Source organism: Molothrus ater, chromosome 9 (genome assembly GCF_012460135.2).
Source record: "Molothrus ater isolate BHLD 08-10-18 breed brown headed cowbird chromosome 9, BPBGC_Mater_1.1, whole genome shotgun sequence".
NCBI classification, from domain to species: Eukaryota; Metazoa; Chordata; class Aves; order Passeriformes; family Icteridae; genus Molothrus; species Molothrus ater.
In genome coordinates, this window is record NC_050486.2 from 20,890,184 (window position 1) to 20,906,792 (window position 16,609).

Here is a 16,609-nt window from a genome sequence, read left to right on the forward strand (position 1 = left end):
TACACTTCACAGTACATAGGGTCCTGGGGGAGGCAGGAGGGGCTGACACAACATGGTGTGGAGCAGGGGACCTCAGTATCCTGCTCAGTGCCTCGTGGTCACTGCAATTTTCCAAAACAAGAAAACAGGCGGGCAGGTGCACAGGACACAACCTCCATGTCCGTTCCTGTAAAACCATGTGGTTCTGCTTTGATGTAGGTGGAAAATTCCCTGTTTGGCTGTGAATCTGTGGGGCTGGGGACTACAACATTGGCTATGCTCAGTGAAGGATTAAAAGGGTGTTTTTTGGGAAAGATTTTTCCACTCTTGATTGGGGAGGTGACATCCGAACTTTATTTTCCTTTCCACGCTGGGACACGTGCCAGTGGGGCCAACAGGTCCCTGGGAAGCCACGGGACATTGCACTGAGCTGGCACATGGGAGGCAGTGGTGAAGCAGAACTGAGGCAGGTCAGGGAAGATGGAGCCAGGGAAAATGGAGGCCACTAGAGGTTGGGTTTGGGCTCGAGGCTGATTGCCCGTAGCCAGAACACGCGCTGAGGTCGGGCAGGGAGCCGGCTTGGCTGTGGGTTTTCAAATAGAACCTTGTCTGCCAAGGACCCTCCTACTCTGCCAGGGGCAGGGTGGATCCTGCCCCGCTGTGCACCTTGTGCTGCTGGCGAAGCGCTGCACGCCCAGCCGGCTCCTCTCCAGCTGCAGCTGCGGTGGGGCCGGGAGGCAGGGAGCGGGGTGCTGGCTGTGCCTGCCACACGCCGTGCACCAGCTCAGCCCAGGGACAAGCAGCCTGTGGTCACCCTCAGGCACTGTCCAGCCAGGGGACAGGTATCCCTGGTCATCCTCAGGACAGGGTGTTGGACTTCAGCTGGAGAGGAGCATCCCCATGTCCTGGCATTGTCCCCAGCAGATGAGTGTTCTAGGGACCGTTCACCTGAGTGGTCTCTGTTTGGGACCACATTTGTGGGGTGTCACTGCCCTTTCCGCCTACGTCCCACAAGGCACTGGCTTAGGGCAGGAGCAAACAGGGTATGCCATACCAGAGCCACCCAGGGAGCAAGGAGGACAGCGGGGTATGAGTGCCAGGTCTGGAAAAGCTCAGGCTTCCCCTAGTCTCTGTCCCAGGACATTGGCCCACTATCCCACAGGTTGCAGAAAGCAAACAGGTCCCGTCTGAAGCAAAATCTTATGAGAGGCACCCCCCCAAGAAACATGGTGCCCTGCCAGCCCTGTGGAAAGCTGGGGGATTGAAGGCTGTAATAAGGATCTTCCTTTGTCTTTTTGGATGTGGGTGCTGCTCTGGGGGGACACCAGCAGTGAGGCATAGGCTGTCTGGAGCTGGGGTGCTGTGGCACTCACTTGACTGCCTGCAGCACTGTGTGCACACTCCCCTGCGGATGAGTTTGCAGACTTCCTGGGGATTATGCTCACACCACGAATCTTCAAAACTTCATAGGTACTCCAAGGCAATCCCTCTCCATCCCCAAAAATGTCAGTTGTCCCAGGGAAGGCGAGGGTGGCATTCCAGCTCCGGGTCTGCAGCAATCCTTGTTCATTCCTCTCCTGCCTGAACTGACTTATCTCTATCCATCCTTGGATGAAGAGCACCCAGGGGTCCCCTCCATGCCCACTGTCCCCAGTACACACAGGCACAGCCAGCACTGCCAGGGAAGGTGACGCAGCTGGTTCTCTCTGGGTGACTCATGCTGAAATACATGACGTTCACCATATTTCAGGGCTTTCAGCTTGGATGAGAAAAACATCAGGGCTTAAGAAAGTTTCTTTGTGAACTGCTTTTAAAACACTGGAGGGACTTCTCCTCCCACTTGCTTATGCTCTATGTTTTTGGGGGAGAAATGTAGCCTTTTTAACAAACAAATCTTTTTGGTTGTTTATAACATGGAAAATAGATGATTAAGTAACAAGTTTTGCCTTGATTTATCAAAAAAACAAACCCCAAAAGACCATCTGGGTCCATCCCAAACAACTCCTGGCTGCACACAGTGAGCAGCTAGTGCACGGCTCTTCAGCTGGATGCTGACTCCACCACCTCCTCCCTTTACCTGGCCCCTTTGGCTGAGCTTTCGTGTTGGGCCAGGGAGCCATGTGGCCACTGTGCCTGCTTGCTGCCAGCCTGCCCACAGGGCCATGCCGTGGCCACAGCCAGCAGCAGTGCCCATCCCAGCACAGCTCTCCCAGCAGTTCAGTGTGGTTTCGCTGCTGCGTTTGCTCGCAGGGTTATCTGCTCTGGAACTGGTGTTGGTTTTGGCACACAGCACCGGGACCACACCTACTATTTAAATACCGCAGCTAAGGGCTTGGAGGGGGAAAAAAAAAAGGGAAAGAAAGAAAACGAATATGAAGTATTTGTTGCGGTTTGGAGATACACACACACATGTACACACAACACAAACACACCAGCCTGGCTCCGGATTGCTGGCAGTCAAGGAAGGAAGACTCTGGCTAAGATTGTCTTCAAAACCACCCTGGCGGCAGAGTCTGCTGAAGGGAAACCCTTTGGGCCAAAATTAGTGCCTGCCACATGCCAAGCTGGAGCGTGCACTGCCCTGGGCTGGGGAAGCCGGGGCAGCCCCAGTGGCGTAGCTGGGGCCAGGGAGCCATGCCAGCCCTTCCCGGGTGGCTCCCCTCCCAACAGGCTACAAAAAGCTGGGGAAAGGGTGCAAGAAATGGAAATCCCCAGGGAGGCACTGCCTGTGGGGCTGGGAGGATTTTTCCCCCACAATATCATGGAATCTTGTCCTAGAAATGCCTGGGTGGCAGCACTTGCAGTGAGTCTGAGAGTGGAGACAGGCAGCACTACCACTCGGTGCTGGCTTGGAATAAATGGGAGCCCAGTAGCTAAGGATGGGCTGGGGCTGGGAACAAGGAGGATAGATGTCCCATGGGAGCAGATGTCCTTACTGGGACAGGTCTAGCTGTACTCTTTCCCCATGTTGGACCTAGTGAGGCAGATTCTGGCATGAAGCCACGGCAAGCTAGTCCAAGAGGCACTGAGTGGCTGTGACACACCATGCCATGCTGTGCCACGTTGTGCCATGCAGTGAGGCCTGCCGAGGCGGCTGGGGCAGGTGGATTACTGCACCTTCCTTTCCCCAGGCCCCTTTGTGGAGAAGTTTTCCTGATGATCTCACTGGATGCACATTTCTAAATCGTTTGGTTGATTGTTTCATCATCAGAGGTCAATTAAAAGAAGGCGAGTTCCTGTCACCCTGCTCCAAACCCCTTCGCTGCCAGAGCCCCAGAACAAAGGGAGGAATTGGGCTTGGGCTCAGCAGCTTGGATTCCCATTTGATTATTTCCAACAAGGGAGTGAATCTATTTTGGAGACGGTATTCCCTGGGGATGAGCTCACCGGCGCAGAGCATGAGCAAGGCTGGGGATAAAAAAAAGTAATACAGCCTTTTGTAATGTGTTGGAAACCTATTTACTACCAGGAGGCTGGGTAATTAAATGCCACTTCCTGGAGCAGAATGAAGCACCCTATGTAATGCTAGTGCAGAAGGGTTTGCTCTCAACACAGGGTGGCCACTGATCCTGCCAGACACCCCATGAGCATTGTGGGTGGGAGGATGCAGTTTTGTGGGCTGCTTCTGTAAAACCACTGCAGCAGCCACATGTGGCTGACTGTGATTGATTCCAGCATCCTGTGCCATAGTGGTGCCCTTGCTGCAGTGTCCCAGGGGAATAGGATGGTGGCAGGATGAGTTTTCCAAGCAATGTGCTATGGTATGTGTTTTACACTGGCAGGGTGGCTCTGGGCAGATAGCTGCATGGAGGAATAACAAACCCAAATTAGCTGGAAAACAGTTTCCACACAGAGTTCTCCAGCTCCCTGTTTGTTCTGCTGTCACCTGGGCTGTCCCCCACTGCCTCACACTGAGCTGTGTCCCATGAGTGCCAGTGACTCATGGTGCAGACTGTTCACTCAACCCTATCCCACAGCTCCCATTGGAAAATTGTTCCCCCACTGGCCCGGCAGTGCTTGGATACTGCAGCCACAGCAGTGCCCAGGTTCCAGGGTTAGGCAGGCTTTCTCCAGGCTGGGAAATGCTGTATATCTGAGTGGATCAGGTCTGACCAGCACTGGCCTTAGCATCCACACTTTTCCTGCCTCTGTGCATGGCAAGGGAGGTTTTTGTCACTCACTGAGAATCCAGGTCCATTAGAGACTGAATACCTTAGAGTATAGCTGGGAGGAGGGATGGACACTGCTTGGAAAAGAGTGGCAGAGATGTTTACCTGGGCCATTTGGGACTTTTGTAGACAAATTGCTTTTACATGATGTACAGCTATTAATCTCCAGCATGTGAAAGAAGGGTTCTAACATGCACATCCCATGGGCACTGCAGCCATACCATGATATCCTCTGCAAAACTCCCTGTGCAACTTGCTGTGGCACTCTGTGTCGTGGCTTTTTTTTAAAGATTAAGCCAGAAATGTTGGAAAAATATCTTGTGTTCCTCCTCCTTGCTGCTCACAAGGAAAACAACAATTCCTGCTGTTACTCCTGGAGTTGCTGGGGTGTCACAGGTCTTGTCCAGCACTTTTGTGAGTGGCAAAAGGGAACGGCTCCCATGGCTGTGGTCCAGTCCCAGCTGCTGTGGCTGGGGCCAGAGCTCTTGCCGGGCCAGAGGGAAGGAAGGATGGGCCCCTGGGCTGGCACATGAGCACACGTGTTTGCACATGAGGCTGCTGCTGCGAGGGCTGCCCGGATGCCTCCAGCGCATCGCAGTGCTGATGGAGCCTGTGCTGTGTGCTGTGGGGAGGGACAGCTCCGGGCACCATGCTGAGTACGATGTCCCTTCCGAGAGGGATACCCTGTCCGCTGGTGCTGGACCTTGTGGCTCTATGCAAAGCCTGGAGCTTTCAGCTTTCCTGGACCAGTGAAAGTTAAGAAGTGGAGGAAAAACGTTGCTGTATGTTATAGAGGAAGAGAGGTAAAAAGGGCAGGAAATTTGCACCATGTCCATTTCCCCTTGGCCCCCGGCCGCTGCTCATTCCGGATTCGGGATTTGCGTAGGCAGAGTTAAAAATAACAGGGGTATATAAAGAAGGACGGAGAGGGCTGCACTGGCCCCGCAGCCACCAGGGCACAGCCAGGCAGCAGGCAGAGATCAAAGCAGGATGCGGTCCAGGCGATGCAGTGGGGCTGGGACTGTGTGCAGGATCTGGGGGTGCTGCTGGGCTGTTCTGCCAGGGGTGGGATGCCAAGATCTGCCAGCTCAGCAGCCTTCTGGCCAAGCAGCTGGGCAGCACCCATGTAAGATGAGGCCGTGTATATTCCCGTAGGCAAAGACATCTCTCATGGACCCTGTCCCTCTGTAGCCTTTACTCTGTGCTGACATTCACTGGGAGCAACCTGACCCCTCTCCCGTGGCCAGAGAGCTGCGCAGGGAGGCTGGATATGGCCTCCAGCCAAAGCACCCTGTCCTGGGAGGGAGCTCCCTGTCAATGCTGCCGGGGTGCTGCCTCGGGTCTCCCCGAGCCCCTGGCAGCCCTGGTCCTCTGCCGTGCATCCCGGTGCTCCCCAGACCCCAGGGTAGGCAGGGCGGACACAGCAGCTTGCTGGGCCGGTGCAAACGAATCTGCCCTCTGTGCCCTGATAACATTGTGTTTGTTGCGGAGCGGGAAGAGCCTGCCAGCACACGATAAGAGCAGATGACTTTACTCTGGACCCGCTCCGGATTGAATTATGCTTCAATTTCATTTTCAGTTCCTCTTTTCTTTTCAGGAGGGGAAGGGGGCTTTGGGGGTACAGGCAGGTCTGGGGGCTCCTGGACCCTTCTCTAGGCAGGCCAGTACCATGCAGAGGGGAAGACAGAGAGTAAAACCCAGTCAGGTTCATTTTTTGCTCTCAGGGATATAACCCTGAAGTGTCACAGTTGTTTAGGGTGTTCTGTGGTGTGGATCTCCCTGGCAGCTCTCATGGGGTCCCCCTGTGGAGCTTTTGGGACTTGGGTTTTGCCTCCCACCGAAGCAGAAGCTCTCTGGGCTGTGATGCTGTAGGTGGTGTTGGAGAGGAGGCACTGGAGATGCTCTGAAGGAGAGTCCTTGGGTTTACTCCAGTCTCCCAACTCCGGGTGACAGCACAGAAAAGGGTGCAGGGCAGGTGTTTTTCAGTCCCCAATGTTTTGTGGGGTAGGGGACCCCTCTGGGTCTCCTGGGAGCCCTGCTGAGCAACCTGGGCACCAATTCCACCTCTGGCAGTGCCACAGGGTATTGTCCTCCTGCCCATCCCACCTCTGCTCTGTGCCATTGGAGAGGGTGCCATGGCACTGTGGAAGTGTTGGCAGGGTTGACAATTGCTCTTGTTTTGACAGGGCCACCTCTGGCACACAGCGCTGGGCAAGCCACTCTCCTCATTCCTCTGCTGCCAGATGTGTCAAAATCAAGGATAACCATTAACCCTTTCCTCTTTAGCCATCACCTGGGTGGGTGGCCCTTCCCACTTTCTGTTTGCTCTCTTGCCTGGCTGCTGTTTGATCTCTTGAGATGCCAGTGACTTTACAGTCTGCCGCAGTGGCCCGGGAGATAACCCATGTTTCCTAAATGGGCTTCTGTCAACAGCGAGCTGTGCATGCACTGTCTGCTCCTGCTTGCCTCCCAGTCACCTCAGAGGGGGCTTCTGTGGCCCAGGAGCTGACAAAGCTGTGGCAGGGACCCCCTGTGCCCACCCCATGGCTCAGAGCAGGAAAGCCCTGCCCATGACGCACTGCTGGCTCCCTGCACACTCAGCGCTGGCAGTGCCTGTGTTGCTGCGGTGCCTGGCATGCTGCCGCTCCCCACCACACCGGCCCTCCCACCGGAGCATCAGTAAAAAGAGTTTCCTGGGGAATATCCCACATTTGCAAGAAATATTGGCTATAAAAATTATACTGATCTGTTGGCGACGCCTCTCAAAATAAGTCAGCATGGGTGCAATGCCAAGACTGCCTGGAAAAGGGGAAAACCAAAAGGAATTAGTCTGTCTCCTATGGCATCTTCTCTCACTTATCTGAAAAAGTTTGGGGCAGGAACTGCCTTGCTATTAATTATTATTTGGCAAAGAAACAAGTAATGGGATTAACTGGTGACTTGAATAAACTACTCTGGGAGGCAAGCTAAAAGTAATTTCAACTAATGCCTACACGCTTCTTTGCCACTTTGGAGGTGACTTTTTCCGAGGAAGGACTTTGGAGCCCATGTGTTTTGACCCAATAGGTGCCATTAATAAACCTGCTGCCTTGCCAGCAGACAAGCAGATGGGGCCCAGGCAGCAGCCCAAAATGTGCTCTGGAAACCAGGGCAGGGATTCTTGGTAAAAGGGGGAAGATCTGAATTGTTGTTGTTCCACTGGATTACTGAAATAATTTATTGCAATGCTCCACCCTTATAATTAAAGCGCGGTGATGAAAGCAACTGGTAGAGTAGCTTTGGATTCAGAAGCGGCATGTGCGTGTGGTGTGTGTGCACACCTCACCTTTGGTGTTTATATTTGTTTTTTTTTAAATTGACTCCTTGCTTCTGAATAGAGCAGGCAACAGCCTCAGTTCTTAGAAAGGTATCTGGAGATGGACAGCTCCAGAAAGCAGGGAGACAGGCTCCAAGAGATAAGGGACATTGCTTCTTGAGCGCAACAGCAGCAGGGCCATTCCTGGTACTGGTTGGATGGGGGCCAAACAGAGAAGATCTTGCTGTGTGAGCCGGACAAGGAGACAGAGAGCCCCCGGGGAGGCCTGCCCCGTGCCCTGAGTCTCTGCACCATCATCCAACTAGCTAGAACAGGGTGGGTGACTTGAGTGTCTCCTGCAAAGTGGGATAACCTGCTGTCCTTGCGTCCCCTGCCATGGGAAGCCTTCAGGACAGCGCTCTCCCAGGGGCTGCTCAGGGTGGGACAGCCGGCCCATGTCCCCCTGTGCCGGGGCGGTCGGAGTCTCACCCACAGCACTGGTTCCTAGGGAGGGCAGACAAACGTGTTGCGGGGGCTGTGGGGCGAGATGAGGCAATGTTGGCAGGGTGCCAGCCCCCGACAGGGTCGAGGAGCAGTTATCTCGGCTCGCACACGCACCCTGCACGCAGCCAGATGCGAGCTGGTACGCTCTGTGCTGCTGATTGCCTCACCGGCAGCAGCGGCGCGGGAGGACGCGGCTTCACGGGTGCGCTTACATGAAACGATTCGCGTGGGGGTGTGGGGGCACCGAGGCTCGGCTTTCAGGTTCATCTCCTATGGAGGCACAAGCACACCTTTTTGGGACTGCACCTCCGCTCGCTGACGCGCTCGGGGTCCCCGTGGAGAGTGTAGCGCCCGGCACAGTGGCTAAAATGCTTTTACCTGTATGTACCCCTGCGCCAGACCTCTCTGGCACTCTCTGCCTCCACACAGGGTGCCTGTAACAGAGCCATTGCCCCTGCCCTACTCGGGACAAGGTGCCAGGGGACCTCCTGCTCTGCCACCTACAGCCCCCCTCCCCGCTCGAAGTGTGGGCAAGCCTTAAGGGCGCCGCTGCCCCGTTCACGTCGCGGGCAGGATTCTGGCCTCCGCGATCCACAACAGCACCCTTGTCTCTTCTCCCCCGTGGGACAGTCTCGCAGAGCAGGGCAAAGCGGGACGCGGAGACCGGGACGTGGAGACCCCGCTGCTCTGCCCCGTCCCGTGCGGACTCCGAGCGCGGTCGGGGCAGTGGCAACTGCCGACCCCCGCCCGCCAGGGCAGCCCCGCCGGAGGGGGCGTGGCTCGGGCTACAGCAGAGCCAATGGCAAGTGGCGGCGGTGAATATCAATGCGGACCGGACCAATCGGGGCGCAGCCATGCTGTTAACAGCTTAGGGGCGCGGGGCGGCGCAGAGCAGCGCTGCTGCCACGGGGAGCGGAGCGGTGCCGGGCTCCGCGCACCGCGCTCCCCCAGCCCGCCCCGGCCCCGCTGCCTCGGCCCGGCTCGCCATGGCGGCGGCCGTGGACGAGAGCGCCCTGCCCTCTATCTCCACTTTCGCCAACTTGATGCCGCTAGAGGAGCGGCCCGCCGACATGCTCCACGTAAGCACCAGGCAACGGGGAGAGGGTGGCAAGGTGGGTACGGGACAGAGCGTTCCGGGTGGGGGCTCAGCCCGGCCAGGGAGTGGGGGGCGGGCCGCCTTCTCGCCGTCGGAGGGCGCCCCGAGGGCGGCGCAGCGCAGCCGGAGTGGTGCCGACCCGTCGGACGGGTTGGGGGGAGCCGCCGCCCCGAGCGGGAGGCGCGGGCCGCGGTGTTGGGGCGGCGGGTGCCGCCGCAACCGTCTCCCCGCCGATCCTGACGCTTCATTTTCCCTCAGAGGATGCTACAACAGGATGGCCCCGCTGCCGTCAAGCGGGAGGAGGATGACTTGGGCAAGTTCGTGGACTTGGACTTCATCCTGGCGCACACCAGCAGTGGCGGGCAGGGGCCGACCGGCCCCAACTACCCCCTGCCCGAGACCCCCGAGAGCTGTGGCACCACCTACGACAGCGACGGCTCGTACTCCACGCCGGGCAAGTTCCCTGCGCCTTACCCCGAGGGCCAGGGCCACAGCTACGTGGCTGAGCTGCTCACCCCGGACCTACCCGGCCACTACGACCCGCAGCGGAGGGAGTACACGGAGCTGCGGGTGCCCGGCGGGCCCCATCACCACCCTCACCCTCATCACCACCCGCCCCTCCACCCAGCCCTAGCCCGCCCACTGCCCCTGGACCCCGCGCAGTCCTTCGGACCCCGCATCAAGAAGGAGCAGCCGGAGGAGCGCGCCTGCATGCTGGGGATGTCTGCCGCCGAGTACCTGGGACCGGGCGGCGGCGAGCACAAGCCACGCGTGGCGCCGGGTCCCGGGCCGGGACCGGTGCCGGGGCCGCCGCTGCCCTACCCGGGCTTCCCCCACGGCCGCTTGGGGCCCCCCGAGGAGCCGCTGCCTGGCGCCGATCCCCACCTCTTGGCCGACCTGCCGCCCCACTACGCCGTGGCTCCGCACCGCTATGCGCCCCACTTCGCCCCCCAGCCGCCACCGCAGTTTCATGGACATTTCAGTGTTTACAGGGAGCCCCTGAAGGGGCCGGGCCCGGGCCCGGCGGGGCTGCCCGGGCTGCTGGTCACGCCGCCCAACTCCCCGGTGCTGGAGTACTTCCCGACCGGGGCTCCCCCCGAGGACTGCAAGCCCAAGCGCGGCCGCCGCTCATGGGCGCGCAAGCGAACGGCCACGCACAACTGTGAATACCCGGGCTGCGGCAAGACCTACACCAAGAGCTCGCACCTCAAGGCGCACATGCGGACCCACACGGGTAAGGGCGCGCCGGGGCGGGGACACGCACGGAGGGTCCCGGGCGCGGGTACCGCGGCACGTGGTGAGACCGCGAGCGAGGTCCCGGGGGTGTGCGGGGGCGTCGCGGGAGGTGACACCGGGAGTGGGGGGCGTGTCACGTGGGGAAGACCCCTGCGGTGTGTCAGGGAGTGCACAGTGGGTCCCGTGGTGGGGCTGTGTGAGGGCACCCAGAGACAGCCCTAGTGGAGGCGTTCTGCGTGTAGGGCAGGGGGCAATGGGGATGGCCCGCGAAGTGCTTGGAAGGACCCCCTTGGTGGTGCTGGCAGGGACACATAGTCCCTGGCATGTAGTGAGACCACTCTTGTGGCACCTCCAGTTGCTGGTTTTGGGGTCCGGGGGTGCCTGAGGTGGTAGGACTTAGGGACATGGAGAAACCGTCCACCTGGGCTAGGGACAAACAGAATAGGGAGACAGACTGGGGGTTGTACGGTGAGACCCTCTGGCCGAGCTGGGACAGAGCACATGGTGCCAGCCCATAGCAGGGATGAGCAGGGCACCAGCCACAGTTTAAAATGAAGCAAGGGTGCAGAGGAGGGGTGCTGTAGTGGGGCAGGGGTGCTCAGGAAACAGACCTTGGCACATGGGGAAGGGCAGAAAAATGGGGGACAGAAGGGGAAAGTTGGGCAGGCAGAGGTGCGCAATGGGCCGTCCCATCTTCTGGAAGAGGGGGTGCTGGGTAGGGTAGCACAGAACTGAAGGCACAGGGAGGGTGGGAACCTACAAGCCCACTGACACCCCCTCTCCTCTGCAGGCGAGAAGCCCTACCACTGCACCTGGGAAGGATGTGGCTGGAAATTCGCCCGCTCCGATGAGCTGACCCGCCACTACCGCAAGCACACAGGGCACCGGCCGTTCCAGTGCCACCTCTGCGAGCGGGCTTTCTCCCGCTCAGACCACCTCGCTCTCCACATGAAGCGGCACATGTGAGCAGTGGCTGCGGCCGGACTCGATGTCCCCGGAGCTAGCTCACGGTGTAAATAGTGTCGGGCCAGGGATGGCAGTGGGGAGCAGCCTGGCCACCCAGCCCCCTCTGCTTGTAGTTGATAACTAGTTTTCTCCTCCTGCTCCTGTGAGAGCTGGCCCAGCCAAGTGGTGGGGAAGGGCTGCTTTGGGGATGTATGTGGGGAGCAAAACTGCAAGAAACATCTGCCCAGTCATCACCACTCAGCTCCCCATGCCTGGAGGGTTCCCCCCAGCCAGGTACCCAGTGAGTGGTGGAGCTGGTGCATAAGGGATCTGTCCCCAGAACTCCTGGCTTGTATTTGGCATCAGCTTAACCTTCTTCCCCCAGATTCTGGCACCCCCCTGGCTCTAGGGGCTGTGGTGGCTGACTCTCACTGCTTTTTGGCTGGAGAGCCATGCCAGTTGGGCACGTTGGTTGTGGTGCTGGGAAATGGGTTGCTGGTTGTCTCGGTTGTGATCATCAGAACAAACCTGACCCAAAGCCCAGAGTGGATGGGGTGAGGGTGGGATTTGACTGGCTCATGGCTATAAGGGTTTGCAGGTGTTGGCAGCACAGCGTCACCTTGCACAGAGGACAGGGATGCTCCTGTCACCAGCCTGGGACCCCCCTGACCATTCCCAGTTTTCCACTCAAGAGCCTAAAATGTCTCTCCTGGCTCTTGTCTGCTTTATTTTGTCTTGTTCTTCCCCTCAAGATGACACCAGGTACTGCTGCAGCTGCCTTCCCCATGCTGCTTTTTAAAATTTAGTATGTAAAGGACAGTGAGTCCAGCTATGAATGCCCAGGTCTCTGCTATACTTGAAATTTTTGTAGAGGGGGGGGACAAAAAGAAAGCTCAAAAGAAAATGAGTCTTTTTATGTGCAGCTTCTGCAAAGCAAGTTGTAAATTAAACAAAGCAGTAATATATAATGTTTCTGGTTTTTTTAATATATTTTCTTTGAGCTGGGAACACAGATGAGTCTCAGCTTTGGGAAGTGCACTGTTCCCGTCTGTGTATATTGTTAATTAACATTTCTCTGCTTGGGCACGTTAGGTCTCTTGCACTCTGAAATGTTACTTTTCTTTATATGCAAACTGTTGAAATATTGTGATCTGCTGTATAATAAATAAACAAGATGTAAACATGAAAGAGCCAGGAAAGTTTACTTTAAAGGTTTCTTCTAAGAGGAGAGGGTGAGGCTGAGCTTGTTTGTCAGTAAATATTTACATCGATGTTCATTTCTGCTTAAGTTAGCTGCGGAGGATCGATGGGGAACGCCCAAGCCTCGGCATCTGAGTAGCATCTCCTGTGCAACAGCTCTTGAGTCACCTCACTTCCCTGTGCCTCAGTTTCCCTAATCTGCAGATGGGGCAATTGCGGCACTGGGATGGTGTGACTGGTCCTGCGGTGAGTCATCTCCAAGGAGAATGGCAGCCGAAACTCAACTGAGAGCCTTGCTGGTCCTGAATTCTTCCTGAGCACTCCTGTCCCGCTGTGCCTCACAGTTGGGAGTACTGGCCTTGTGGTCACAACCAGCAGGGAAGTTGGTGTCAGCTGGCTGGGCCTGGGTGCTGTCTCTGCTGTCCTCCTGAGGATGGCCTGGCAGCTTGGCAGGGTTCAGGTGCTGAGGTTTCCCTGCGTTAATAGGTGGTGACTCAGCACAAGCATGCTGGCAGGTCCCGGAGCTCAGCAAGCAGGTCTGGCTCCATCCCTCCCTCCCTCCCTCCCACAGCTGATTACCAGTGATGCACGAATCCCTCTGAAGGCAGGAACTTGTCCAGACCTGACACCATGCTGGCAGTGCAGGGAGCACACAAGCTGTATGATGCCCTGGCCCAGGGTGGTGGTGGCAGTGGCTCCCTCCTCCTGCTCATCTCTGCAACCCCCAGCAGCTGGTCAGGGCTGGAGGGTGTCCTGGGGCTGCTTGCTCTGCAAGTGGAAGTGGGATGTAGCTGGGCTGATCCCACTCAGATGGGAATGGCAGAGCAGGTCTGATGCTCCCCTGAGGAGTGGCTAATATTTTGGTGTTGGGCTCTTTGTTCTGGGACCAGCACCCACCCTTGTGGTCTGCCCTTGAGCAGCTACAAAAGCATGGGTGATTCCAGGCAGAGTGGCAGCAGCTTGGGACATCATGTTCTGCCTGTAGGCCTGAGATCGGACCACGGGGCTGCATCCACAGGTGTCACAGATCCGTCAGGCTCAATCACTTGTCCTTTCCACTGCTGTCTCCACCCTCTGCTTGCCCCACTTTCTGAGAGGTGCTTGTGCAGGGGTCACTGTGCTGGGACACATGTGGCCTGCATGAGGTACTGGGGGTGTCTTGTTCCTGGGACCACCAGAACCCAAGGACAAAGTTACAATGGTAGGGGATAGCTGGGGCAAAACTTCTGCCTCTTCCCTGGAAACTTGTTCAAAACGTCACATGGAGGGAGAGGGAAAGGTGTGGGCTGTTTGAATTAGCGATGAGTCAGGCTGGCAAAGCCAGATGGGGAGAGTGCGTGCCTGCGTGTTTGTGTGCGTATAAGTAATCTCTGGCTTTGTGTTTTTATTATGATTATTATTTTTATTTCCAGGGGAACGATGAATTTCTCCAACCATCCTGTCTCACTGGAAAGGCTGGCTCTGCTGTCCTGTCCTCCCTAAGCATCCTGGGAGCTGGAGTGACAGTTCACGGCTGTTTTGAGGTTCAGCTCTGAGATCAGAGCACAAACCAGTTCTTTCTCGCCTTTCATCATTGCTGTGCCAGGGCAGGAGTGAGGTCCGGCTCTGCTGCCAGTGCCTACACGGGGAGGCGAGAGCAGGGGAAGGTGCTTTGGCTCCTCCAAACAGAGCTGCTCTGGGTTTGCTCCCCTGTGCCTGGGGCAAGGCACTCCTTCAGGCACATGATGGGGTATGGCAGTCAAATGGACCGGCAATACTGGGAATCACCATTGCATGGCTGGGGAGGAGTGGCTGTAGTGGAAAAGACAATTACGGTTAATTTGTTGTTAATAAAAAACACCCTCTTCCAATTGCCTGGGCCAAGATACACTCTCTATTGGAGAAGGGAGGCCAGTCCTGTCCCCAGCAAAACCTGCCCTGCAAAGTGATGAGGGCAGCAAGAAAACACCTTTGGCAGCTCTGAGGGAGGCACGGCTGGGGTGCAATCCCTGTGGTGCGTGCACCTGCAGTCAGCTGGAGAACCCTAAGCTAGGCCATGTCTCCCTCCCTTCCTTTTCCACCTTGGTCACTTCCTGTCAAAAAGGACCCTGGGAACTGTGCAGAGCTCCCCAAAACTTCTGTAACTCTTAAGCCCCATGGTTTTGGGGTACAGCTGACCTGGTCCAATGAGGAGGCAAGGGAATAAAGGAAGGAGCAAGGTATGGAAAAATAACTCCCAGCAGAAGTGTGAGTCATGGCCGCAGTATGGCCTGGCACCTGCCAGTTGGAGCAGTGCCCTGGTGTCTTCAGAGCTGGAGAGGGGTGAAAGAGAAGCTTGAGTGGGTTTCTGTTGTCTGGGGATGACCCAGCTCATGGGGATCCCCCATGCTACAGCCAACAGGTCCCACAGCTGGTCTGGGATTGTTGATCCATAGGGAGAGTGTTGCAGATCTGAGGGTTCCTTAGCCAGGGCTTGACCTTCAGGATGCTGTGGTCCATGGGGACAGCACAGAGCTGGGGAGGGGACCAGAGTGCTGTGGGTGGGATGCAGCCTGGGTGCTCTAGGGTGGGAGGATAATTTGGGGGTGCTTGGACAGGCTGACACAGACCATTCCTCACTGTGAGGCCAGAGCTTGGATCCCTAGGACCAAGGTGTCCCTGCTGAAGTTTGCTCCCAGGGCTTGAGTCTCCCATTGGAGGAGCAGTAGGAAGTGCCCCATCTCTGCCATGGGGGGAAGGTCCAGCAACCTGTCCCCGTGTCCGTGCTGCTTGGGGTGGGCCAGGTGCCACGATAACGGGGCTGTGGCTGTCACCGCACCCTTAGGAAACATTTGGCTTCAGGCACCTGAACCCACGGGGAAGCGATAACTCCCGGCTCCCTTGCCCTGCCTGGACCCACACCTGGCGCTGTTGTGCCTTAGTCACACACCGAGAGTTTTTCCACTGCCGGGCCCCAGATAACCTTCTCCTGCCCCACTGGCCACAGTGTTTGCACTTGTCCTCCTCCGCTGGTGCCAGGCTGGGAGACACACACCCTGAGCCCTGGTCAGAAGGCACGCACACCTCTGGCCTGGGGCCACCTTGGGTCATGCCTGGCGGCCAGGGCAGGGGTAAAGGGCATGAGGTGCATCCTTCCCCAGGTGGGTGAGGAGCTGGCCTGGAGGGAGCCCTCCTGACAGGGCTAAATCTGGGGGCACATCTCTCCCCCAGCTGCTTGGTGGCAGATCACTCTGAACATCCCTGGAATCCAGGACAGCTGGAGGTGGGTGATGGTGTTGCAGTGACAGGACGGTGATGCCAGAGTTCCAGGGCACAGAAGCACTGGGCTCCCCATCACTGCTGGCTTTCCCTGATTCCCTCGATACTCCCTGTGTCCTGGCGAGGCAGGACCCTGGTGGTCAGATCTGGGCACAGTCCCAGTACAGGACTCAATGACGGACCTGGTACTTGACCCAGCCTTCCAACCTTTTCCCTTTGCTCTGCGCTAGCTGTGGGATGCAGGGGCCATTAACAATAACTCCAGGCCAGAAACAATAACTGCAGGCCCCCCGGAAGCACTGCTAATTGCTCTGCTGATGAGCCCATTAGCAGAAGCACCCGGCTAATGTGTTTCACCTGCGGGTCCATACAGCTCCAGGTGGGACACAGCTCCCTAGGCCCACAGAGGTGTGGGGGAGGCAAGCCAACAAATGGGAGATATAATCAAAAACTAGCACTGAATGGCCCCATCTGTCTCAAGGCTTTATTTTTGGAACTGGTTTTTGTTTTCTTTAAGTGCCGTTTTAACAGGATGAACGACTGTGAACAACCGAACAACCCGTGGCAAAAAGAGAGGCCCCTTTTTTTAGTCTTACAAAGCTCTCCATGAAGCCGCAGTGCCAGGCAGGCAGAGACTGCAAAAGTTGGGAAAGCCTTATCTCCTCTGCAAGCCCACCTTGGAGGAGTGTGGACCCCACTTCCAGGCCAGCTGTGGCAAGAGAGCAAGGAAATGTACTAGAAATTATTAGCAATGTCCACACACACTGATGGGGAGGACTTGAGTAGATGAAGCAGAGCTGAGAGCAAATAGGGCAGGCAAAACCTCTGCTCTTGTGGGAAGGGTGCTAAAAGCCATCTCTGGTAGTGTGGAAAAGGGATTAAATTATTTCTGGGGACAACAGATGGTACTCTGGGGGTGTCACCAGTTCCCATCGTGGCACACGGGCA

The 16,609-nt window shown here is 57.1% G+C and overlaps 1 protein-coding gene across 2 annotated transcripts; it reads left to right on the top strand.

The window, feature by feature from the left end:
* The first annotated feature begins 8,872 nt into the window (after positions 1–8,872).
* Positions 8,873–12,412, top strand: LOC118689836 (Krueppel-like factor 2). Of its 2 annotated transcripts, none has more exons than XM_036388318.1 (3): positions 8,873–9,059; positions 9,302–10,277; positions 11,070–12,412. In XM_036388318.1, the coding sequence occupies exons 1-3, from the start codon at positions 8,934–8,936 to the stop codon at positions 11,243–11,245; spliced, it is 1,278 nt and encodes a 425-aa protein (XP_036244211.1). In that variant the 5' UTR covers positions 8,873–8,933; the 3' UTR covers positions 11,246–12,412. The 2 variants fall into 2 exon arrangements, with proteins under 2 accessions (XP_036244211.1, XP_036244212.1); XM_036388319.1 differs by having other exon boundaries at positions 8,873–9,026.
* The last annotated feature ends 4,197 nt before the right edge of the window (positions 12,413–16,609 follow it).